General features: G+C 49.0%; 1 protein-coding gene across 25 annotated transcripts in view; it reads right to left on the reverse strand.

Moving 5' to 3' along the window:
* The window catches only part of FBRSL1 (fibrosin like 1), a 788,945-nt gene that overhangs the window by 534,248 nt on the left and 227,633 nt on the right, over positions 1 to 27,064 (reverse strand). For 24 of the 25 annotated variants that reach the window (XM_053280504.1, XM_053280497.1, XM_053280503.1 and 21 more), the window contains one exon: positions 19,118 to 19,318. In XM_053280504.1, the coding sequence (XP_053136479.1) occupies positions 19,118 to 19,318 (201 nt within the window). Of the gene's footprint in view, positions 1 to 19,117; positions 19,319 to 23,321; positions 23,367 to 27,064 lie in introns of those variants that run through there. The other variant, XM_053280517.1, reaches the window with a different exon arrangement.

A 27,064-nucleotide genomic window follows, 5' to 3' on the forward strand; every position in this document is an offset into this window, starting at 1 on the left:
TGTCAAAGATGACTCGCTGTGTATTTCCTGAAGCCAGCCGGTCTGCCCATCCCAGGCAGCGCTCCAGACCTCTCGCCACAAGTCTGTCTGAGTGGTGCACAGAGTCCCGCGTTTGCCACCACAAGCTGCAGAAAGCCACCAAAAACCCAGGAGAGGACAAGAGAGCCACCTCATTGCAGAGCACTGTTTGGGTGTCTTCACCCAGCAAGCCAAAGCAGCTATTTAGGTTGGACTGGTTGACTATTTATGTCTTCAACCTCCGCCAGGAGCCAAAAGGATCGCTCCCCACCACAATGGCCCCTGAAACTCTTTCAGCAGTTGTGCCAAGAGACACTGAAAGGGAGGCACCAAAGGTGGACATCATCATCATCACCATCACCATCATTACTGCAGAGCAGGGTTGTAAAATGTCACGGGCATCTCTTCTGCCTACTCTTTCCTGCCCTTCCTTGTCCCCTGCCACCACTTCCAGCCCCAGTTGACAGCTCCGTCTGGCAGTTGCATTGTATACGGTGGCACCTGATCAGACGTTTCAAGGGCGGCCACAAAGGGTGTGACCTCTCAGAGCACTGGTCTCAGTGTGCATGATGGGCTAGTCTGTGGAGTCGGTCCACGACCGAGCCAGGGAGTGTCCAATTCAAATTTTACAGCAGCTATGAATTCACCAGGGAGCAAACTTGGGTCACTTGTTTTTGGAAGCTAACTCCCATCACCCCTGGCATCAACGGCGAAAGGAAATGTGGTTTTAGAGCTACATGTTCTCTTCCTCGGTGTCTTCTCTCCTTCTGGTTGTATTCTCATCTTATAATATGTTCTGGGAAGGGCACCTGCGTGCTTGCATAGAGAAGGTTCTAAGTTCCCTCCCTGGCAGCATCTCCCAGATAGGGCTGAGAGAGACTCCTGCCTGCAATCTTGGAGAAGCCGCTGCCAGTCTGTGAAGACAATACTGAGCTAGATAGATCAGTGGTCTGACTCAGTAGATGGCAGCTTCCTATGTTTCTAGAACTGCCAATTTAAAGACATCACAGAAGTGTTAGGTACTGCTTGGGTGGAGAGATGGCATGCATCTGCTGAAAGAGTTTGCCTTGTTTGTCCAAGAGGGCCTTTGGGCAGTCTTTGAATCCACTGTAGATAGCTTCATACTCCATTTTTATACCCCAAAACTGCACAGCCAAATGAAGCCATTTCGGGACAACAAGATAATCCAGCCACACCCCCACCCCCACCGGATGCAAGAGACTTTTCCCTGAAGCTTCCTGAGAACTGGTTGCTAAGGAGGAAACACCACACTTTATATGCTCAGAATATTCCAGCCAGATGTTTCCCCAGCTGCAGACCTCAGAGGGCTGGTCACAGCAAAAACAAGAACCCCGAAGGCTTAAAACATAGTGTCTAGCCTACTGTGGAGGCATCAGGCCGTTTCCTCATGGTAAAGCGGCAACCAGGTGGCTTTTAAAAAACGGCTCAGGTGGCTTTAAAACTGGATCAGGCAACTTGATGGAGAAGTTCTGTTAATGGTTCGGGGCCAAGATGGCTAAATGGAACCTCCAGGGTCAGGAGCAGGGTCCCTCTGAACGACAGCGGCAGCAGGAGGGCAATTGTCTACACCCCCTGCTCAGGGGCATCCCTTTCATGAGGCGAGGCGGTTGCCTCCAGCAGCAGATTACTGGGGTGTCATCTAGGCAGCAAAATGCCCCATTAGAGCAGCTCTTCGGGACCTATCTGACCCTTGCACATTTGGAAAAGGAGCACCTCTCCTCCCAATTCCTGCAAACCTTGCAAGAAGCAGGAGAGGAGAGGAGATGGATGGCTTTCTTCCCTCCTTGCCGCCCTTGTGCCACTTGCAAGCAGAGGCGCACCTAGGTAATTTTGGAGCCTGGCCCTAAAAGCCTTTTGCCTGCCCCCTCCCCTCGCTGCCGCAAGATATGTATCACCCCCCTATACAAACACACACACACACACAGTGCCACATGCAGTATTTTATACAGCGCAATTTAAAACACAGTATTTTCACACCACAATATGCTCAACTAAAGAGGGTTTGGGGGCCCTGGCCTTCTGCCCGGAAGTCCAGGGGTAAGAGCGCCTCTGCTTGCGAGGGTTGGTTTTGACTGGGGCTGACCCCCACCAGGGCCACGGGACAAGGCATTTTGTGCCTCACCGCAGGCGGCACAATGCCTTGGGCCATCCTTGGCCCTGCTTGTTGGTGGCTTCCTCTGGCCACCGTTGGAAACATGAAGCTCGGCTAGATGAATCCTAGCAAGGCAGTTTTTATGTTCTTAAAGTATTTCTCATCTACCTTTCCAGGATTATCCTCTGGACTTGAAGGTAAATGTCGGTTTCCTTCTCCTAGGTTCCTCGTGAACTTTTTCTAGGTATATACAGACTGCCTGACACTTTCTAGCTGCCCCTAAAGGGCTAGCATGGTCACAAGGGAAAACCTCTTTCCCACAGTTGCTTGTCAGCAAGAAGATAAGAGTGTTGACCTTGGACTTGAGAAACCAGGGTCAGGCTCCAAGGCGCCTCTTTGCCCAGTTATGAGGGATATGGTTAACAACAACAACAACAACGTCAGGGAATTAGTTCTAAGCCTTCTGGAGTGGCCAGGACGGAAAACATCTAGTAGATCGGGGCAGACATCCTTGGCTCTCCAGCTGCTGCGAAACTACAACTCCCATCATCCCCCGCAGTGGCTCTCCAAGGTTTCGGGCAGGAGCCTTCCCCAGCCCTGCTTGGAGATTCCGAGGACCGAATCTGGGACCTCCTGCATGCAGAGCAGGTGCTACGGCTGCACCCCTTTCTAGAAACCCAGGGCCTGCAATTTGGCTGGCTCTCGTCACCTTTATCGCTCCCAAATCAGCATATTTCAGAGAGCTTTCTAACCTTCCAGACTCTGCGTAAAGCGTTTCACACTTTGCAGCTAGAATAATTTGCCAAGACAACCTCATGGGCCTTCCAGGCCTCTTTCCTCCAGAAACAATCAAAGCCAGTAATTTGGTCCAGGTACAACCTATCCTGAAGCGCCTTCGGCTTGGGGTTGTTGTTTTTTTTGCCTTAGGCCTTCAGACTTATTCCAGGCGACCCTGGGTCAGCAGACAGTAATTTGAGTTCCCACAATAAAATCAACCACACAACATGTTCTCTTGCTTTGCTCCTCTCCTCCCCCCCGCCCCTCCCGGACAATGCAGACTTTTTATTACATTTGCTATTACAACGTGCCTATAACAATGTTCTCTAACAGGCAAGCCTCGGGTCAAATGAGTCCCTTGATCAATTTACTAGGGGTCCCTGGTTGCTGCCGTGAGTAGACTGTGTCTGAACAGCATCTTTTATTCTCTTTGCTTGGCTGGGGGAAAATCAGCTGTCAGAGCTGTTCTGAGCCCCCCCCAGCCACCCCCACCCGCTCCTCTTACTCCTGTCTAGCTGGAACAGTTCAGGTAAACAGGGAACCGCTCTTCTCCTTGGAGGGAAATTCTGGGTTCAGCTTAAAAATACATGCCATGTTCATTGGCCACGTCTGGCTGGAAAGTCAAATACTGGAGCGGAAGCAAGCAGGGGGAGATGCTTTCGCCCGCCAAAGACAGCTGCACACGGGGGGACAAGGGAAGGCAACCATCAGGCTCACGGCATCAGCAGCCATCACTTATGACCTTGGCAACAAAAACATGCCACCCACGGCAGCCTGGACAGAGAGAAGCTGCAAGGATGTCGACCCGCCAAGGGGGCAGGGCCCACGGCAGCCCCTCAGCTGCATCCACCGAGAAAAGGACAGGCCTGGGCAGGTGGGCATCCAAGAGAGCTTCAAACAGGGGTGGTTCTTTCAGGAGGTGAGGAAAGGCAGTCACTTCAGGCAGCTGATTAGACAGCGACATAAGAAGCGGCCTTAAACTGAGTCAGACCCTTGGTCCACCTGGCTCAGTATTGCCTACCCAGGTGGGCAGCAGCTTCTCTAAGGCTGCAGGCAGGAGTCTCTCTCAGCCCTGTCTCTGAGATGCTGCCAGGGAGGGAACTTGGCACCTTCTGCTCTTCCCAGAGCGGCTCCATCCTCTTAGGGGAATATCATACAGTGTTCACACATCAAGTCTCCCATTCCAATGCAAACCAGGGAGGACCCTGCTTAGCAAAGGGGACAAGTCATGCTTGCTCCCACAAGACCAGCTCACCTCCCGTTACGAGGGTGCAAAAAGACCTCTCCTCACATGGCTTGCAGGAAGCATGAGGAGAGAAGGGGAGGCTTCTGGCAACCTTCCTTGCCCGGGGGCGGAGGGAATGCTTTCAAGATTTGCAAGAGCCGGTTAGGAAAATGGGCTGGCCCAGCCAGGGTTGTGGGGCAAAACAGCATTTGTGCTGCGATACCCTGGGCCACCCCTGGGTTCAAAGCACTCTGAGATCACTTTCTAATGCATGGGCGGCACATGGAGAGCTGCGATGCGACAGCTACTTGGCTGGCTACTCACCCCTCTGCTGCTGCTGCTGCTGCTGCTGCCACCACCTCCTCCTCTTGGGAGAACAAAGTGCCCCCACGGTCTTGAGAAGGGAGGCGATTTGGCCTCTAATACCAAGGAGGGGTTTGTGGCAGTGTTTCCGAGGGGCCGGGTGAGGAAGATGCACAATCCCTTCTCCCTATTCCCCTCATGTGCAGGGCACTCACTTACTGCTGCCGCTGCCGCCAGGAAAGGAAATACCGCACAGCCGCAAACTTCCCCTAGTCAGAGGTGTACTGCCCCTAGATATGGAGGTTCTATTCAGCTGTCATGGCCAGTGGCTGTTGAGAGCCCTCTCCTCCGTGACGCTGTAGAGCCTGCTCAACTTTATGTCGAGCCCGTGATGTTGGGGCCTGCTCAACTTTGGCCCCCCTAGCTGAGTTTGGACTACAACTCCCATAATCCCCAGCCACAGCGGGATTATGGGAGCTGTAGGACAACATCTGCAGAGGGGGCAAAGCCGAACAGCTCTGCTGCTGTAGAGCCTCTTTTGAACCCATCCATCTAAGCTAGTGGCTGCCCATACATCTGATACTACTGAAGTGGCATACCAGTTCAAAGTGTTCGACACAACTGCGTAACAAAGCCACTGGGCCAGTTACACATTCTGTGAAGGAGGACTTTCTTTCGACTGTTCTGATTTTGCTCTCCACCAGGGCAAGGAGAAGTAGCATCACTGATAGCAGCACTGGCCACCTGGGCCGAAAAGTCCTGCACCATGTTAATGTGAATGTCACTGGGCGGGGTGTGGGTTGCAGGTGGTTGACCCCACCTGGTTGTGGGGTTTAAACAGTCTTTTGCAACTTGGACTGTCTGGAATAAATGGAGCATGCAAGAAATTGCAACTGAGTCTGCAAAATTGACTTTCTTGCTTTGAGGCATTAACACAAAATACAGTCTCACTCCAGACACACTGGTACCAAGCAATTAACCTTTCTGAGGACAATTCCAAAATTTAAAAATAACAAAATAAAAATTATCATAACCAATGGAAGAGATAACTCTGGCCATGCCCAATCACACCCTCCCATCTCCTAATCTTCTATCTGGACTTTACTAACGTTAAGTGACTAACGAATAATTTGATTCTGAACCCTTTTGCTATCATCTCAGGGGTCATTTTGCAAATGAAGTGTTATCCAAGTACAAGCTTCCAATAATTAGAGATAATTACTTTAACATAGTTTGGCTTCAACTGCACGGTTCTTTACCTCTGTGGGAGATCAGAGTCTGAGAATGCTTGTTTATTACATTTCTTCTGTTTTGAAGCTGCTGGTGATGTTAAGCAAACCAATGTTTTTATTGTGACCTGACTGCTAGATCAAACTCTTCCATTCAGTATTTTGAAGTTCTTTAAAGTGGGTTTTTAAAAATCGCATTGAATCCTTAAAATACATAATTAATAAGGCACAGTCTCTGTTTTCCACAAGCCACTGGGGAAACAGACATGTCTTTACTCCTGGTATTTATACTTCCAAAGATAACAGATGTAATTTATTGCTTTGTCCCTGGAGGAACATTTTGTAACTTGAACCTCTACCAGCAAGACCTGTGTGTAATCTAATTAACACAGTGTCTGCATTAATTAACCTTCTGTTTCTTTGACTTGGAAGGCCAAAGACATGTCTAGGTAAGCTTCAGTCTAACAATCTAACACAGTTTTCCCTTTTGCTCTGAGCATCTAAAACCTGAACATTTCTAGATGACTCCAAAGTTTACTTCCTGCGTGTTAAACACCGATAGGCCAAATAAGCTGATAATGAATACTGCATCTCTTCCAATAAAGTGATATTTGCACATTACATATCTACCTGTCATACTGACTTTTACATATTTTATGTTATTCCGGAGAGACAAAACAGATAGCAACAATTTCTCTCACCGGATCAGTTTCTATTGACATACGAGTATGTAATATGAGCTTTTCACTTGGTAGCATGGGAAGATTCCCAGTTACTTCTTCTCTAAAGCAAAACTGGGCAAAACAGCATATGTAGAGCCACTGCAGACAGCTTGTAGGTTTAGCCTGTCTTACTGCACTTAAATACAGTGCCTTGACGAGGAGGTTACAACACGTACAGACTAAAGATCTCTGTGCTTCCCAAACTACGATGGGCTGAAACAAAGGTCCACAGAGCCTGGCCTTCTGCCTCAGGCTGAGGCAGATGATGTGATAAAGTATACGAGCTGGGGTACGGCGGTGGAATCAGCCACAGAAAACTGCCGTATGCGGAGTCAGACCATTGGTACGTCTAGCTCAGTCCTGTCTTCACCGACTGGCAGCAGCTCTCCAAGGTTTCAGATGGGAGTCTTTCCCAGTTCAACCTGGAGACGCCGGCAATTGAACCTGGGACCTTCTCCCTGAAAGCAGATGCTCTACCACAACCCCATCACTATTTATGTGTCCCTGGCGGCTATTAGAAGTGCACTGCCCTTAAACATGGAAATCCAGTTCCTTGCTAATGACCAGGAGCGGCTAACAGTCCATTTCGCCTTGAATCAAGCTACTCCTCCTCCACTAGCCTTCAAAAGGAAACCTCTCTCATGGAAAACATGCCAGGGAATTAAAATTCAACACTTTGCTACATAAACAGAACGCGAGCAGCTCATTCCTACCGAAAACAGGACCTTACCCATTTTTTAAGCTCTTAACTGCTCCATAAACAAGAGAGAGAACACATCTAATTTGTGTGCATTTTACATTGGCAAGACATCTTGAAGGGGGTTGAATCTTACACAGAAGGCAGGAAAATCTTATGCAGAGGAATCTCAACTAGCAAAGAGGCCACCCACCCGCAAATGTTTCTTTGGGCACATTTTGAGGTTTGAGTTGCAAACAGAGATGCTTCCCCTCGGGAGTTCCTCTTGCAGGGAGAGCGCTTCCTCTAGCACAGGTTCCCTGCTGGCTGGAGTTTGGCTTCCAGGCCTTGTGGAAAAGATGCCAACGGGCTTCAGGAGCTGGCTGTGCTTAATCAATAGCCCAAAGGCAGCCTCTCCGGCATCAGCCTGGTAGTGACAAGTAACCTTGCTTGAAGGACCAAAAGAAAATGCGTGCTTATTTTTACCTAAAAGCTGTCTTGAGATCAAGAGATGTGCTTACTCAAGCTGTGCGTATTCTCAACAGTTCATGTAAACCATCAATCAGCTGGAAGTATGAAAATTGGCTCCCTGAAGGATCACAGTGCTGAGAAGGGAAACAGGAGGAGGGGGGGCATATGGGGGAAGGAAAAATAAAAACGGTAGCATCGCCGCTGGCTGCATTTTGCAAGGCAAGCAAGCACTGCTGAAAAGCAAGCTCCTCTCTTATATACGCTTCTGTGAGCAAGCCCAGCCAAGCCGGACAGGCGTCATTAAAGGGCTTTAAACAAGAGCTGGCGACTACCAAGCCTCTCGTACAATCCAGCTCAGTCATGATGTGCCAGTTCAGACATATTAAATGGTATACTTTTCCCCACGGAGTCTGGGAGAAGCTGGAGTTATTGGCCAGGAACAAGCGTATTGTGTGCACTGCTTTTTTAACTGAAAGACTTCACAGCAAGGAGGAGAATTTAGCCTCTCTTAAATGTGACCTCACCCAAGCGGTCGTGTTATTTTCACCTACGTCTTTTACATGGCAAGGATAAGTGGGGCAGTTCTCACAGCCACAATGCGGTATCATCAATTAGAAGCTGCAACCAACTAGGAGGGGGTGGCTATCCAGCAGCTCATGAAATACCTCTTGGGACTTGCTGTGGTTGCCTTGCTGACTCTCAATTTCCCATTATTCCCATGACATAGTGGGTGGAAGAGCTCTTGGGACAGATGTGGCAATTTGCTAGCCGAATTGACTCCGTCCATTTGTGCTCCATTATAGTTAGCTCCGCCCACTTATGCTCCATTATAGCCCCACCCATTTTTGTCAGCAGAGCTAGCTCCGCCCACTTATGCTCCATCATAGCCCCACCCATTTTTTTTCAGCAGAGCTAGCTCCACCCACTTATGCTCCATTATAGCCCCACACATTTTTGTCAACAGAGCTGGCTCCACCCATTTATGCCCCATCATCTGTAACAGCAGAAGGGAGGAAGCAAGCAATCCAGAGAGGGAAGGTGTGCCCTCTTGTCAGAGAGCTGGGGCAAGACACGTCTTACCGCTCCTGCCAAGTTGGACAACCTAAGCAGGGAGCACAATCCCCGAGCAACTTGCCTTGCAGAGACTCCAAACACTACATTCACTGCTAGGAAGCAGCTGTTTTTGTGTTCTTCATTACTTTTGTACATAAAACGTCGAATTTGCTGAATCTGGAAATGGGAATAGGGTCATAGCGCAGTGGAAGAGCATCTGTTTTGCATGCAGAAGATCCCAGGTGCGGTTCCAGGTAGGGCTGGGAGAGACTCCTGCCTGAAACCTTGGGGAGCAGCTGCCAGTCAGTACAGAAAAGACTGAGCAAGAGGGACCAAGGGTCTGACTCAACAGAAGGCAGCTTCCTATGCGATATGTGACTCTTTGGCACTGAATTATTCTGAGGTTGGGTTTTGTTTTGGCTCCTGGTATGTGAAAACTGTGGACATCCAGGGATTCGGCAAGCCACACAAGCAGACAGCAGGACCCACCAGAGGCCTGTAGCCTATGTGGTGCCCCCATCTCCGGCAGGAACACACTTCAAGCCCCCACGAACCAGATAACGCAGCCGGTCTTAAAGGTTTCCACGGATGGCTGCACCAAGTGTCAATGACTAAAGCATTCTACTTCCAATACTCTGCTGTCGCCGTTAAGAGTTACGCAGCTGGACATTAAGTGAAAGGTTCACAAGCCAGAAGGGAGAGAGAGAGAGAAACCTCAGACTATTATTCTTTTTTTCTAACCACTATCATTACTTTTAATCCCATCCCATAATTTGTGGTTGCAGTCGACAGAGAGTTCCTGAAGGCCTGAGGTTAATACTGCTGCAACGGCGGGCAACCCTGGCCGGGTCCCAGCGGTTCCCCAGTGCTCCGGAGAGCGCTCGTCGATTGCTGCCGGACAACTGACAACGGAGGGGGAGAGTCCAGTGACTTCAACATTCAGCAGGAAGGACACACGGGTTTATGACTGATCTGCCACATGCATACCCCGCTGTCCCTCGAAAGAGCTCGTATCGGCTCAAGTAAGAGCCTTTTGCATCAGAGCCAAAGTCCCTTAAGGCCGACATCCTTTTCCCCACAGTGGACACCCAGATGCTTCTGAGTAGGCCCACAGGAGGCTGAGAGGACAATAGTCCTGCTGAATTTGCGCCCCCCTCCCACAAAAAATCCCTCAGCATTGGCGTTGTTACCTCTGGGCACAAGCCCCCGTTGTTTGACTTAGTGCCCCGAACCTACTGGCCGTCTGCCCACAGCCCCTCCACACCCTCCACTCCTGACCTTGTACTAGAACAGAGGAAGCTGCCTTAAGCAGAGTCAGACCACTGTTCCGTCGAGCTCAGAACTGGCTTCGCTGACTGGCAGCAGCTCTCCAAGATTTCTGGCAGGAGTCCTGCCTGGAGATGCTGCCAGGGGGTGAACCCGGGGCCTTCTGCCTGCAAAGCAGGTGCTCCGCCCCTGAATGACATTGCAATCCCCCTTGTTTGGAAGACGCAAGAGACGGTGGGGCAAGGCATGCTCTGGGCGGCAATTAAGCCATTCGAACCCTGCAGGCAGCCCCTATCACTGCTTGCCGCCTCTGTGACGGAGAAGCACCCCAGAGCATCTGGGGGCCCCACAGTACCATCCAGGGGACTCTCTGTGGGGTCTGCCCTTTGACCCCAGCATACACAGGCCTGCATGACACCGCTGCTTATAGGGAGGGCTGTATAGATCCATGCAAAACAGGGTCGCATGTGGCACTGGGCACACACTATTCATCATCTTCGGGCTAATCTCTAGTTCCTCCTCCAGATCTGCAGAAGCTTTTCCAGTAACCAAGCAAAGAAAATGGAAGGGTCTCCTTTGTGGCTGTGAGTAGGTGGGTGTTTACATTTCACCCAATTAAGAGCTCTGTATGATCAGAAAGTCAACATATTGCTACCAAACCAGGTGACCCATTAAGCCTTATCTGTTTTGCTTGTCTTATTACAAGAGACCAAGGTGACAAAACAGAATCACAATAAGAGTGCAAGCCTCCCCCGTGCCCCCCCCCGCACTATACAAAACAAATTTGAATACAACAAGCGAGGAGTGGGGTGGGTGGGGAGTAGGAAGGCTTGTGTATGGAGTTTGCCAATTAAATCCAAGAGAAGGAGAGAGACTAAGATACAATTACGGCTTTCTGTAAATTACTTTGTGTAATTAAAACTGCTTCCCTAAATTACAAACCATTTAGCTCTTCTTTTATAACAATGTAAGCAATGACCAACAACCACCTTTTTATGGCGCCTGATGCCATAAACGTTGCTAGCAACAACATTTTCTGCCTCTCCGTTTCCAAACAGTCCCTGTAATGAGATCCATTCACGTCCACACCGAGAGCTGATCTAAGGAAGAGAATTAAGCACAGGCAACTGCTTTGTTCCCAAAGATTCTGCTCCAGGGCTGAGGCCGTATTTAACCAACCATGGCTTGTTGGAGGTTGTTATTGATCAGTTAATGAGCAGGCACAGAAGTTAAGAGGTGTTCTGCAGAGGAGGCTTATTAAAAAACAGCTTTGGGTTTTATGTATGCAGTGTAACAACGGTTAATATATACACAGTATAACAGTGATAGACCACTGGTTTCTGTTTCTCCCATTCATTACACCGATGGTTAAACCTACCTGTTCGTATGTACCTTCTCCCGCCTCTGCTGGCTGCCCCCCTGCCCAACCACCGCCAAGTGCCCCCTTACTTGGCCTGATGAAGTGCCAGATGCTGCTGCTACTCCTGCTTTAAAACTCCCTCTGGTTTTTTTAAAAAGGCAGAGGAAAACGGAAAAGGAGGTGCCTGGAAGGGGCGGGTGTGTGTGTGTGTGTGCCTAGAGCATCTCCTGGACTAGGAACTGGAAGGAGGAGGAACAGCAGGGGGAAGGGTAGGTCTGCCTGCCAGTAAGAAGAGGGGTGGATGCTGCCAGGCAGCACGTATTTATTTACTTTTCACATTTGTAGAGCGTCCCCAACTTCCATCTCTGGGCGGCTTACCACAACATAGAACAGGTTCAATACTAAAAGAGTAAAGCCATTCAAAATAAATTTAGATGCCACACAAGAGGGGGAGACTTACTGCCAGTGGCTTGGGCTGGCCCTGTGAGCCATGGAGGCCCATTTGGTGGTCTTGGCCAGTTCCTGCCTCTCAGGGGAAACCGCCAAACTGTCCTGTGGATAAAATGGAATTCCCCATGTCCACAGCCCCAAGTGCCTTGAGGGAAGGGCAAGATGTCAGGAGCACTAATTTTTCTTTTCTTTTCAAAAAGAAAGCAAGTCAGCATCAGTTCCTCAGCTGTCAAATGGGCACAGCCTTGATCTACCTGGGCATTTGCCAGGAAACTTAGGATCAACAAACGGAAGTCCTTCTTCACACAACCCATAATCAACTTGTGGAATTCTCTGCCACAAGATGTGGTGATAGCTAACAACCTGGATGGCTTTAAGAAGTGTTTGGATAACTTAATGGAGGAGAGGTCTATCAATGGCTACTAGTCAGAGGGCTACGACGGGCCACCTCCAGCCTCAAAGGCAGGATGCCTCTGGGTACCAGTTGCAGGGGAGTAAAAGGAGGAGGGAGGGCATGGCCTCAACTCCTGCCTGTAGGCTTCCAGCGGCATCTGGTGGGCCACTGTGTGAAACAGGATGCTGGACTAGATGGGCCTTGGGCCTGATCCAGCTGGGTTGTACTTATGTACTTCACAGGGTTGTTGTGGGGTAAATGTGAAGCATATAAAGTACTTTCCAAATCGGACAGCTATCTAAATTATGCACACCATTGCAGTTTCATACATTTCCCCCTAGAAGAATCAGTTTCTTCCTTTACTTTCCATATTGCATACTGAACCTTCTGATTCTTTTTAAAAAGAACTTTATAGGGAACATTATGTTCTCCTCCTCCATCACCTCCTCTCTGCTTCAGCGGCACACACAGTTTCCTTTGTGTGGGCAAAGGAGGCTCAGCTTTCAAATGGGCTCTCTTGCAGGAGAACAGCTGCAAGAGGCAATTGCATTTCACAGGTGCGTGAAATTGTCCCATCTCTCTTCTCCTGCTGCTCAACTTTAAGCGGGGGGCGGCGGGCGGGGAGGATGCTTCAAGCTCAAGACAGCACAAATTCTAGTATCTGCATTATCCAGGCATCTTCATTCTTGTTCATTTCAGGTACATCCTTGTCGAATTAGTCCAACAGCAACGTTAGGGCATTTCTTTTATTAGGACCAATTAAAATACAGGGAGCAAACCTTCATGTTCTCCAGTGCTCTTCTTCAGACTGGGTGCCTTCTCCTTGTACGGATGATGATGACAGAGCATAAAAACAAAAAGGGTGCATGGGGGGAAAGCCCCAATCTGCAGCTTGCAAGATGGAGTGGAAGAGGCATTACAGGTGAAACTCGGAAAATTAGAATATCGTGCAAAAGTCCATTAATTTCAGTAATGCAAATTAAAAGGTGAAACTGATTTATGAGACAGACGCATTACATGCAAAGCGAGATAAGTCAAGCCTTAATCTGTTATAATTGTGATGATCATGGCGTACAGCTCATTAAAACCCCAAATCCACAATCTCAGAAAATTAGAATATTACATGGAACCAAGAAGACAAGGATTGACGAATAGAACAATATCGGACCTCTGAAAAGTATAAGCATGCATATGTATTCAGTACTTGGTTTGGGCCCCTTTTGCAGCAATTACTGCCTCAATGCGGCGTGGCATGGATGCTATCAGCCTGTGGCACTGATGAGGTATTATGGAAGACCAGGATGCTTCATTAGCAGCCTTCAGCAATTCTGCATTGTTTGGTCTCATGTCTCTCATCCTTCTCTTGGCAATGTCCCATAGATTCTCTATGGGGTCAGGTCAGGCGGGTTTGCTGGCCAATCAAGCACAGTACACTGTATACTTTTCAGAGGTCCGATATTGTTCTATTCTTCAATCCTTGTCTTATTGGTTCCATGTAATATTCTAATTTTCTGAGATTGTGGATTTGGGGTTTTCATGAGCTGTACGCCATGATCATCACAATTATAACAAATTAAGGCTTGACTTATCTCGCTTTGCATGTAATGCGTCTGTCTCATATATCAGTTTCACCTTTTAATTTGCATTACTGAAATTAATGGACTTTTGCACAATATTCTAATTTTCCGAGTTTCACCTGTATGTATACTTAATTAAGTTTGACCCTAAGAAGTCTAAAAAAGCTCTCCAGTGGCATCAGAGGCTACTGGAAGAAGAGAAAAGAAAATAGCTGCTCTCCCTTAAACAGGGGCTGTTATTTGGATCTAGGAACTCAGGAAGCTGCCTTATACCAAGTCAGACCACTGGTCCATCTAGCTCAGGATTGTTCACTACACTGACTGGCAGCGGCTCTCCCAGGTTTCAGGCAGGAGTCCTTCTGAGTCCTACCTGGAGATGCTGCCAGGGAGTGAACCTGGGAGCTTTTGCATGCAAAAGCAGAGCCTCTACCACTGAGCGATGGCCCCATCCTCTGAGGGGAATATCTTACAGCACTCACGTGTAGTCGCCCATGCAAATGCAAACCCAGGTGGGCCCTGCTTAGCACAGGAGACAATTCACGCTCACTTCTACAAGAGCCCCTCTTGCTTCCCTTACCCTGAGCTAGACCTGGGGGGCGGGGAAGGCCTGATATAGGGGGCCTGCCCTGCCCATCCAATTACCTCTCCCCACCATTTCCTCCCCTTTATCTACCAGGGAGCTGCTCAGCTGTTGCTAGGCCCAGAAGAAGGGGTTGCTTAGCAACCACGCTACCCTTCCTCCTCCCAAAGATGGGGAATGTCCGCCCGGCCAGGGCCACCATCCCTGAAGTAAAAAGTGCTTTCCCCTCTGACCTCCTGTGTTCGTTTGAATACGGTTGTGCCCCCGCCCCAATTCCCGGCCCGAATGCCAACGTGAGGATCCTGAATATTGCTGAATATTTAGCAAGCCAAGCCGCACTTGGGTCTCTTTCTTCTTGAGCCTTGAAGCCGCCCCCGTGCTAAGCTGGCTCCGAGAAGCTGCAGCACACCAGGATAAGCTGGGCTAAAATAACAGGGTTTCCTTCTTCGGCTGTTTGCTTCCTCCTTCCCTGCTGCCACCGCTGCGCCATGCCCAGCAATTCCCTGCACTTTGTATTCTGCTTTCGGCATCCAAATGCCTAACCGGGACTTAAAGCAGATTTTTAAATTAGTTCCTGACAGTGCAAACAGATTGCTATTGATTGAAATGAGCCTTATTTTAGTTCTTTAGATGAGCGGCCCTAATGACTAAATACTGTATTGCCCATTTCAACACTTTGTGCTGGGACTCCCCAGTGGTTTCTCCGGCAGCTGTGAATTCTCTGCACTTGCAGATTACTAGGAGAGAACAGGAGAGGGCCATCTGTGACTCTGGAGCGGTGGCAGCAGCGGCTTTTTGGCTTCGGGAGGGCTCACAGCAGAGATTGCGTCTACTCTGACCCACCACCACCACCACCAACAACAACAACATAATTTGAAGCTCTCACAAAAGCAAACAATATTTGTGTGGAATGCAAGAGGGCACTTAAAGGCTTTCCTGAACCAGATGTGGGTTCACACAGAATGCAACTGTTCCTGGATCAACTCCCTGCATGTGGAAAGTCTGCACATCAGAGAAAAGGTTTTCAACCGAGACCAGGGCCAGGCAAACTTGGCCCTCCAGATGTTGTAGAACTACAACACCCATCATCCCCAGCCACATGTGGCTGGGGATGATGGGAGTTGTAGTTCCACAACATCTGGAGGACCAAGTTTGCCCGGCCCTGTCTCAGACTGTTCCCTGAGATGCCAGCTTTCTAGCTGCAGGGAGATTTTGATACAGACATGTTTTCAAACCAAATTCTCTGCTATGTCCTGAGGCTGGGCCGTGAAAGGACTGTACCAGACAAAAAAGAGCAGATCTGAATGCTTTCTCAAGATATCTGAGGGAGATTTCAGAAGTCCCCTAGGCAATTGAAGTCCTCTCTTGCTTCTCATTAAAAAGCATTTGGCTTGTTTCTAACCCAATATAAAGAGAGAATGCCAACTAGCTTTGGCTTTGAATATTGCATTAGAAGAACAAGCAAAAACCCTAAAGTTACTGGGGGCACACAGCATCATGACAGCTGAGGTGGATCGGTGCTCCGGTTCCGAGGCTGTAATACATGGAAGAAAGCACGTCCCTCAACAAAGGGTGGCGTGGCGGGGAGATCCCTTTTCTCTCTGGAACTTCCCAGTGCTGACAGGGGCCAAACAGCCAGCTGGGTTCTCACATCCTCTGTTCTCGTGTGCTATGCTTATTCTGCCCACTCACCAGTATATAGGAAATTAGAAGTAATGAATGTTTTCATTTCCCTGCCCTGAGGTCATTTTTTTCATGACTCATTTAATGGATGTTGTCAAGAACCCATTTGCATATTTTAAGATACAGATTTTCAAAGTCGCGACAATCTGTTGATTCCGGCAACTCATACAAGTGCCAGAGTTCATCCCTGTACCCTAAACCACGTGCCAGAGCCCTGCTCAATCCTTCCCTGAAGTGAAACATGTGCAATATAGATGTCTCATTTATACTTTGCCATTTAAGATGTCCATTTAAAGCCAGGGATGCGCACAAGTTTAGGTTTCTCTCACTAGCCAGCCATTAATTATTTGTGGTTGCCACCAATCCCCTCTCCTCCCTCAAATTCTTTTCTGGTGCACAGGCAGTGTAGGAGAGAGGTGGATTTTCTGCCATTTGTACTAGGAAATGGAGATGGTAAGAAACAGCGGGAGCCCTTTCTGGGAGCTCAGAAAGGATCCCTTCTCTGAAATGGCAGCAGCAATGAGACCTCTGGAGGGGAGATCTGGAGGTTGCTGTGTGTCCTGCTCGCCAGAGGGCAGGGGGCACTCATCACTGGCGAGCTGGCAGGTGGATTTGTAGAGGTCTGCTTAAAACACATTTGGTATACCTGTAATATGTGAAGTGGTCTCCAGTGATGGGAATATGGGGAAGTGGCAGCATTCCTGGTCTGGAAAGGTTCTTGGCCATGGTGGAGGAAAGAATATAGAGGCACCATGTTCAGAGGGCAAAGAATTTGCATTCCGGTGGATTTGCCGACTCCGAGGCTAAAGGGGTGGAGATTGTTGCCAATAATGGAAGAGGGCACTAATCTAGCGTGGTGTAGTGGCTAGAGTGCTGGACTAGAACCGGGGAGACCTGAGTTCAAATCCCAATTCAGCCATAATACTAGCTGGGTGACTCTGGGCCAGTCACTTCTCTCTCAGCCTAACCTAATTCACAAGGTTGTTGGGACGAGAAACCTAAGTATGTAGTACACCGCTCTGGGCTCCTTGGAGGAAGAGCGGGATAGAAAATGAAATGAAATGAAATGAAATGAAATGAAATGAAATGAATGAATGAATAAATAAATAAATAAATAAATAAATAAATAAATAAATAAATAAATAAATAAAATCCCCTTCCCTTTCAGCCAGCTGCAAGCATGCCACCAGGCACAGCACACACCACGGGAAGGAGGGGAGGCATCAGACAAAACAAGCAAGGTTTGGGTGGCTGCAATGTTCCCTCTAACCGGGATTCCCAGATGCTGTTGACTACAACTCCCATAATCCCCAAGCAAAGGCTATGGCCACTGGGGATGCTGGGAGTTGTAGTCAACAACATCTGGGAATCCCTGCTAGAAAGAACACTGGGTGGCAGGCACTGCCATCCCAGCTTTCACATCTCCCTACTGCTGAGTCCCCATATATCCCCACTGCCAGCAAAATTAGGGGAGATGTCTGTCTCCTCACCACCACCACAACCCCTCGTGCTCTTTAAACCAACTGGGAGTCACGGAGAGGCAGTACAAATGTTTTAAACAACAAAAGATTAACACAAATGTGAGTATGCTCTTGGTCTGTGGGCTCTTGCCTCCAAATGGCTGTGTCTTGATGAACATGCCTGCCCTTTAACCACAGAAAAATGCAGTTTAAGACATTGTCTGGCGAAGGCCACAATTAAATCACTTTCGAAAGAATGCCCCCCGCCACCGCAAATCAGGCAAAAAGGGCCCCCCTCCTTGCCACCAGCCAGCTCCTTCTGTTCTCCTTACCACCCTCCTAGCTGCAGGCTTGCAACAGCTTCTCATCAGGAACGGCAAGCGAGGAGGCGGCGGCGGCGGAAGCAGCAGTTGCTGCAAGCTAGACAAACAGGGCTCCAGCCACGGAGCGATCAAGCTGATGACTGAGCACCAAGTTCCCCCACCAACGTCCCAGATGAGCCGCTGCAAGTGATAAATGGCCTGCCACCCCCCCTGGTGCCTTTCCCTCTTCACCTCCTTAGCTCTGAACAAACATGTTAGTTCAAGCAAAGGCTGCTGGGGCTGCCCCCATTGTACCTGACTGGCAGGCTAGACTGCTGCCGTTGCTGGAGTTGGTTAATGCATTGTCAAGGGCTGAATGCCCGGGGAGACTGCTGGCGAGGAGCAGCGGCCCCAATCTTTATGCGTCTCACATTTTCTGCACTCCTCGCCTCCCTCGATTCACAGCCCTAAATTCACCGCCTGGCAACACGCAGGAGAAGCGGAATCACGGGAAGCATACCAAGACCGTGTCTGTCAACCAACACACACACACACACACAGAGCTCTACATCCTCGTCTTCAGCCGCAGCAAAAGCCAACTGAGTCAGATCGCAGCCAGCGTGACTCTCGGGAATTCACCACACACTGGGCAAGAACCAAAAAGAGCAACCGACTGCGTCCAGAGCCGCCCAGTTCCTTTGCTCTGCACTCAGCTTTTAAGTGTAACCAGCCGGGGCCACATGGCCTGCCAGATCTCCAGCATCTCTCTGGTCATGCTGACCCTTGCGAAGTTTTTGAAGGCGTGGGCAGCCTGTTTTGGGGCTCCCGGCAAGTGTACGCACCGTGGCCCGTGTTCCGATTTGCTAGGTGCAGCCCACACTGTCGACTTCCCAAGTATTTTTTTTGCTAAACTTCCAAGGCCTCAGCAGATGCAGCCCCAGACAACTGGGGCATCTTGAGTGGGTGGCACTACAGCTGTCTCCCCCACCACCACCCACTTCCTCTGCTGCACCCCTCCCCACATTCCCTCCTAGCATGTGAATCACCTTTGTTGCCTTGGTAACTGCCTATATTCCAGTTCTCCACAGTAAATTGATATTTCGGAAATCTCAGGTCTGCAAGAATGGCAGACGTATGACTTTCAGTGACATATCAACCACCGACAACCCCTCATCGAGCTTCGAATATATTCAGACACACCAATCGCATTCAACCAGCAAAGAGATAAAACGACAAATGATTCCATCTTTTCTAAATATTTCTCTGAAGTGTGGGGTTTTGTGTGTGTACATGTGTGTAAACCAGAGAGCAGGTTCCACAACTTTTCTTGGCATGGCCCACCTCCCAAACATCTGGAATCATAGCCATTGCTTCTCTCTCTTTCACATCCAAGTCCGTGCAAAGCAAAATATTTCAATAGGAACCACAGAAAAGAGAGAAGATCAATCTTTGTCCTACCTGCTTGTGGACCTTCAAGGGGATTTTCTTCTTCACCCTCTCTTTGCCCCGATCCGTCTCTCTCCCCGAACTCCCAGCATCATTATTATGGCCATTTTCACTGGGCTCTGCCGACACACAGTTTTCGGATTCTCGCGGTTTCTTTCCTGGATGCCTCTCCCATTTTTCTTTTCTTTCCTGAGGCTTCAATGACATGTCCTTCTGTGTGGGAGGACAAAAAGAAAAAAAAGAGTCAGAGAGATAGTGGGAGGAAATCATAGAAGAGAATGTACAAAATGCAGAATAATCCCAAACAATATTATCTATATAAAAATCAGGTCCCAGAATTCTCTCACACTTTCCCAGCATCCATCACCCTGGACTGGTTCTCACGATCATGAAAGCAGGACTTAGAGGTTAAGCAAAACGCAGCATTTTTGTCAGCAAATAGGTTCTCCTAGAACCTTCTGAGGTTTGTATTTCTTTGGTCTAAAGTTTCTAGGCCCTCAAGTTCAGTGCTTTAAGGGATGTCTGGGAGACCACTCAGAAAAGCACAATGTTTCCTGCTAGTAAGGTGTACTGCCACTCACAATGGTTTCTCCTATCTTCCATGCAGAGCCAACCACACTGGAGAAGGGTTGTAGCTCAGTGGCAGATGGTCTTCATTGCATACAGAAGATCTCAGATCCAATCCCTGACATACCTACGTTGGGCTGGGAGAGACTCCTCTCCAAAATCTTGGAGAGACACTGCCACTCAGGGTAGATCAGGGCTACTCAACTTCAGCCCTCCTGCAGATGTTGGCCTACAACTCCCATAATCCCTAGCTATTGGCCACTTTGGCTGGGGATTATGGAAGTTGTAGTCCAAAAACAGCTGGCGGGGGGGCCAAAGTTGAGCAGGCCTGGTATAGATGGTGCTGCACTGGATGGACCCGATGGAGTAGAAGGCAGCAGCATCTCTGCATTTGTTGGATAGGTACTGAAGAGGGCCAGATGTATGACCTGTAGACACCATCCATTAACTGCACGAATATATCCCGTCGTCTACAGAGTGCAAATGCAGATGCACCCAAACCTACCTCTCTGGGTAGCTGCAAGGACAAAACATCTTAGGAATTCCTTGTTAACTGCCGGCCCAGAATCCATTTGCTATGCATCCCATGCAAGCAGCAGACTGGACATCTGGCACATAGCAGTATATTACTGGCCTGTCAGATGATGCTGAATTAGAAGCCCATTTCCGTTTGGAATAAATCTCAGTCAGAAATTACAGTATGTAAACATGCACTTTAATTGCAGTTCCATGAGACATACAAGAAAATAATGGCAGGCCAGAATCAACTGCAGCCTCTCAACACAAATGTTCTTGATCATTCTAATTGCAGGAAGGTTATCGGTGTGTGTCTCTGACAGCCAAGGGCTCCAATACCTTCCCACAGGTTGGACTACAATTCCCATCTTCTCTGGCTATTAGCCATTTTGACTGGGGATGATGGGAGTTGTAGTCCAACAAGCGTTATCCTGTCGCTTGTGGGTCATTCCTACAGTAGTTGCTCTAGGATTCCTCAGCCTGACCAACTTTTCCCAAGCAGCAATAGTGATCCACCTTGCCCAGTGCCTGCTCACTAGCCTGCCCTCAACCATCTTGTCTGCCTCTAGCCCATCCGATAGATGTCTACCTGATCTAGGTTACTGACTCCAGCCTCTCACAACCACATCTGCTGTCTTTGATTCTCATCTGTCTGCTCCAGAATTGGACCCTCATTTGTGGCCCTAAATATTTATAAGCTGATCTACATCACCAGGAAGCACTTTACTATTGCCAAGGGGTGGGGTGAAAAAGGTAGGCAAAAGACACTCTTCCGGAAACCTTAGTTGAGGGATTATTCAAACGTGCATCTTCCCCGCTCTGTGTCCCCCAGGATTTTTACCATACGATTTATCTGCATATGTAGCTTGGCCCTTAGTTTAAGGGAAATGGTTTCTAGGTCAAAGGATTCAAATCTGTGGGGCAGCCTTGACACATCTGACTTCAGAAATTAATCAACACTTCCTTCAATGCTGACTTCATTCATTCAAGTCAAAACAACGAAACATTTAAAAGAAAACACAAGACTCTCTTGGAAAGATCTCCTCCTCTGACCCTAAAATAAGGCAACATAATCCACAGCAATTATGGTGATCACAAGATAAATCACGGCAATATTCTAACCTTAGCTTTACAATTCTACCAGAAAGAACGAAGCTTAGCCTTACTATTTCTCCCAATGGTAACTGACATATTCTGCACCAGCCTGTGTCTCTCTTTTTAACATGGCAAGACCTTTGGTCTGACCCTGTCAAGTGTTTGGCTCAAGAGTCATCTGACTGCCTGATCAACTGACAGCCTCAGGAAGGTGAAGATGTTTGAAGCTACCCGGAGGCTTGCAGGTGTGCGGAGTGGGGAGGGGGAATGGTGGGGGGGGGATCAAAGAAATCCAAAGAAAATTGTTCTCAACTCAGTCACTCCTAACAGCACTGAAACAAGGTTTCGGCTCACCAGAGAGAGGAGCTGAACTCTCAGCCTGTCAAAAGCATGTGGTACGTTCTTTGCTTTTGAAGGATTTAAATTGCTAAGACCTCAGTGACAGCATAATAAATACGTCGGTTTTGTGTGACTTTGGGTTGTGCAGAATTCTGCTAATTGCAACTTTCCCCATCAGAATTCTGCAACAACAGAGAAGCTGCACCAGGCAGAATTCTCCCTTTGATGCACACCCCTCTTCAGTGTCTGAGGCGGCAAGCTGCAGCTGGCAATGAAGAACAGGCAGTGAGCTACCAGGACCACATATGGTGCGGCAGGCAAAGAGAATCCAAAAAAAGAACATTAAAGCAAACAAAATGCTTGTGCTTCCTCTCATAATGAAAAAGGCCTTAACAGAAGTTATTAGTTGTCAAGGGACTGCAGAAGCAAAGGAAAGCACTCTCCAGACGCAGCCGGCAGCTGTGTGTGCATGCAAATAGGGGTTTCTTTCTTTTAATTATTATTACTGTGATCTAGGGATGTGCACGAACCTGTTTGGAAGCCCTTTTATGGGCCTCCAAACAGGTTCGAACACAGGCCAGTTCAGAGGCTTGAAGGCAAGGGGCGGGGGCAAATTTAAGGGTGGGGGAGGGCCCCCTCCGCCCACTTCCCCCCCTGCCAGCGCTCTGTTTGTAAATATCTTGTCGGGGCGGCAGCATGCCTCCCTGCCGCCCTGGCCCCCCTTGGCTGGAAGTGCCAGGTGTGCGAGCGAGTGTGATGTGTGCATGCACACACCGGGCGTCCGCATTCGCTCCCAGCACTTCCAGCCAAGGGGGTGGGGTGGGGGGAACGGGGCGGCAGGGAGGCCTGCTGCTGCTCCAACGGGGTCTTTACAAATGGAGCACCGTCGGGGGAAAGTGGAGGAGGGAGAAGTGCACCCTCCCCCACCCTTAAAGTTCTCCCCCCACCCCAGCTTCAAACCAGCCCCGGCCGGTTCCGTACACATGTGATCAAAAGGCCAAAGGCAGGGTATAAACCCTCTAAAGTGGGAGTTCGCACCTCTGGGTCCCCATATGTTGTGGGACTACAACTCCCATCATCCTTGGCCACAAGCTGGCCCTTGTGGTTGGGGCTGATGGGAGTTGTAGTCCAACCACATGTAGGAAGCCAAGTTTGAGAGCCCTACTCTCAATAAATTAAAAATAATAATAATTTGTAAAAGCTATCCACAGTGAGGAACACTTGTAGGCACTAACAAAAGCATAAACTATTGTATACGTGGAAACCATTCCATCAATGCAGTGGTCATAGCAGTAGAAGTAGGACCTACAATGAAATGTTACATGCCCCCCAACCTTGAGCCCCTACCAGCAAGCATGACTTGTGCCCTTAGCTAAGCAGGGTCTGCCCTGGTTGCGTATGAAAGGGAGACTAGAAGTGTGAGCACTGGAAGAACTTCCCCTTAGGGGATGGAGCAGCTCTGGAGAGAGCAGAAGGTTCTGACTCAGTATATGGCAGCTTCCTATGCTCCTACCCTGAAGGACTGGGGCTTCTCTTCTTCTTCTCCCCCCAACTGACAACTTAAACATTCAGCATTTTTGGCTTAATATATTGTTAAATGGCTTAATATATTGCTAAATTCTGTGGTATTATTGCATGGTTAACAAAGCAGAGTTAAAATTAAGAAGTACAAATTGAAGGAAGGGGAAATGCTACTCACAGGAACCTGCCTCTATCTTAGCCTAGTACACCAACTAAAACAGCTTCTAAATGGCTTCCTCACCTGTAGAGCATAAACTCATTAGAGGAGAGACCTTCTTGCTTGATCAGACAGTTAAAGGGGAAGTGTCCCAGTCAGATTAACCCTTTCTGTAACTCTTGATTTATAATTTGCCATCAAGTTATATGATACTTTGCAGAATTCAAGTTCCTTCTTTAAGCATCTTGCAACCGCCCTGAGCCATTTTTGGGAGGGCAGTATATCAATCAATCAAATAAATAAATCTTGTATATACTTTTTTAAAAAGTTATAAATGTGGAGCTATTCGCCTGCGTATGTTTTTGGCAAATTCATGGAGGACGGGCTACTGATGATGGCCTTGATAACTGTATATTTCCATCAGGATCGGTGGGGAGGGGCATGCTAGGGAACACCAATGGGAGGAGGTGGTTGTTCTCCTTCCCCCATTTGTAGGCTTCCCAGATGCACCTGGTTGGTCACTGTGTGGAGCAAGATAATGGACTAGATCAGGCCTGCTCAACTTTGCCCCCACCCCCACAGCTATTTTTGGACTACAAGTCTCATAATTCCCAACCACAGTGGCCAATGGCCAGGGATTATGGGAGTTGTAGGCCAACATCTGCAGGAGGGCCGAAGCTGAGCAGCCCTGGACTAGATGGACCTTTGGCCTGATCCAGCAGGGTTTTTTCCCTTATGTACTTAGAATACACAAACACCAAAACACATCCGATCAATCATAGGTCACTTTTCTATGAGTCCTGCTGAATGTGGCCCTCACTTAATCCAAAAAAACCATTCTGAAACGCTTAAAACACAACACACCATCCCTTCCATTCCTGGTCATCTCACCAAAGTGGTTTTGGAGTTTCCACACTTGGCATCAGAATTCCGAAACAAGAATGTATGTGATCCGGTTCTGATTCATATAGCTGTGCACCATCCAAGCAAATGGTGTTTTACACAGAGTGAGAAGATACTCTGGTCTCTTGTAAAGCTGACGGAACAGCTTGTTCACACCAGTCAAAGACAGGCGGCTTCATTCCAAGAGAGTGAGAGGGGCTAAGAGACCCAGTCAGAATGCAGAAGAAAAGGAAGTCGAAACCATATTCTGGGGAAGGCTGGGGGGAAAGAAATAATCTCTCTCTTTCTCTCTCCATTTCCCCAGCTACATTCCTCCGGTGCCTCTAGGGAGAAATCACTTGTAATGCTGCTGCTGAATTTCCTTCCTTCCTTTTTCCCTTCCCTCCCTCTCCTGCTCGCTGGGCCTCCCGGTAGGCCCTCTTCTTCTTCTTCGTTTGCAAGTGCCTCACTGCAGGGTGATTGCTCACATCTCCTGCACTACCTCCTGACAGGAGCTCGGCACCGCTATTAAAACTCCCACAGGTGCTTGCTGTCCGTCAGAAAGGAAATGATCCCACTTTAAGCCATCAGTATTTCCTCTGGTGATGGCAGTAAATGCCCAGCGAGTGCTCGCAGAATTACTGTCAGCGGAAAGCGTGTCAGGGAGCAAGGGAGCTTAAATGATTGAAGGGAAGCCGGGGCACCGTTTGCAGGTAGATGAAATGAAGCATATTGCGAGACCCACCTGCCCGGCTCCTGCAGTCGGCGAGGGAGGCTGAAAGAGAGATCTTCATTCAAGCAGGCACTAGAAGGCCAAGCCTGCCTATCTTTTGACAGTACACTTATCAAGGGATGCTGAGGCGGGGGTTACTTTCAAGCAGGGGCTCAGATCAGCCTGCCCCGTTTGGAGAGCGCATAGAAGATGCCGGGAGGAAGATGCCCTTAACAGGCCGCCCAGCTGAGAGGTTAAGGCACCCTCTTTCTTGATCACCTGCATCAAGGAGGAAGCAAGACTGGGACACAGCTGGCTTTCTAGCAGGCCCCTTGGAGCAGGGATTCTCAACGTTGGGCCCCCAGATGTGACTGGACTCCAACTCCCATAATCCCCAGCCCCAGTGGCCTTTGGTTGGGGACTATGGGAACTGAAGTCCAATAACATCTGGGGGCCCAACGATGAGAATCCCTGCCTTGGAGGATGCCTTGGGAGTCAGGCACTACCTCTTCGCTCACTGCAACATCAGAAGAGATGGGTGGAGCTCAGCTTCCGCTCCGATTCTTTTCATCTGTGCACAAAATGAGTTTGGTTCTGGGTGGCAGTATCAAGGTAGTGTGCGTGCACGTATGTTCAGAAAGGGGGCCTTCGTGATCCGCCCAGTCTAAAATGGACTGAGCGGACATCAGAACATGTATGTGTGCGCGCACATATGCACGCCTTAGAGCAGGGCTGCTCCACCATGGCCCTCCTGCAGGTGTTGGCCTACAATTTCCATTACCACCGGCTATTGGCCACAGTGGCTGAGGGTGATGGGAGTTGTCGCTCAAAAACAGCTGGGGTGGGGGGGCTATGTTAAGCAGGCCTGCCTTCGCGGAAACACCAAGCTGGAACCCTTCGAGCCAAACAGGCAGCAACCTGTGGGTAGCACCAGAGGTGACTGCGGGTGGCCCAGGCCCCGGGCATTGCAGTGCGTGAGGCCAGGCACCCAGTCCTGCAATCCGCCATGCTGCTGGTGGAGGCCAGCCCCCTTTCAGAATGGACCCTTGCAAGCTTTGAAAGTGGCACAGGGAGGTGGGCAGTCTTCTTGTCTCTCTCCAAGCTTTGCGAGGAGTGTGAGGAGAACTGCTCCTTGCAAAGCGACCATGGGCCAATCTGCCTGCTGGTGCCCCAATAAACCGCTGCGCACGCACGCACACACACACACACACACCTAGACACAAAGAATCATATAATCGGGATGAGCCAGCCATCTGTGCACAGCATATTTCAACGACCTTTTCATCCACCCAGGGTTCCCTACTGTTTGGCCTCCCCTCCCCAACTGCTTGCCCACCTGATTTCCTGCCTGCTGCTGCTGTTCCCTGGCCCTGCCTTGCGAGAGCCTCTAAAAGGGACTATGACTCGGCACCTGACACTTTCACTTCTGCAATCTGCAGCTGGGTTTGTGGCTTGCTGCGAGCAGAGCAGGGGTGGTTGTGTTCGAAACCAGAGTCTCTAGGCAAGTTGCATCTGTTATGTTCCAATGGCGCAGTTTGTATGGAATAAGAAATAACAATGCTAAGCATTTACATAGTGCAATTCGAGGACACTCTCTCTGTGTAACAGTCATCCCATAAGGTAGGCCAGTATTATCCCCACATTTCAAAGGAGTGCAATCCTAGGCCTATTTCCTCAGAAGGCAATCCCACTGTGCTCTGACACTGACTGCCAGATACGTCTGTATGTTTATTTACTTAAATATTTATATCCCACCTCCTCCCACGTTTGAGGAGGCAAGCAATCTACAGTCACACGCAAACGCTACAGGAAAACTAAAAATAAACTCCAGCGATAAAGCAAACATTTTAGAATCCAGCACCAACAACATAAAACCGTAATAAACAGACCTTGACAGCAGATCAAATTACAAAGGCTACTTTTTTAAAAAGATGCCCCTTTCATCACAAGAACATAGGAAGCTGCCTTATACTGAGTCAGACCATTGGTCCATCTAGCTCAGCATTGTCTACACAGACTGGCAGCGGCTTCTCCAAGGCTTCAGGCAGGAATCTCTCTCAGCCCTATCTTGGAGATGCTGCCAGGGAGGGAACTTGGGACCTTCTGCAGGCAAGAAGGCAGGTGCTCTTCCCAGAGCGGCTCCATCCCCTAAGGGGAGTATCTTACAGTG

Source organism: Hemicordylus capensis, chromosome 15, assembly GCF_027244095.1.
Source record: "Hemicordylus capensis ecotype Gifberg chromosome 15, rHemCap1.1.pri, whole genome shotgun sequence".
Taxonomy (NCBI): Eukaryota; Metazoa; Chordata; class Lepidosauria; order Squamata; family Cordylidae; genus Hemicordylus; species Hemicordylus capensis.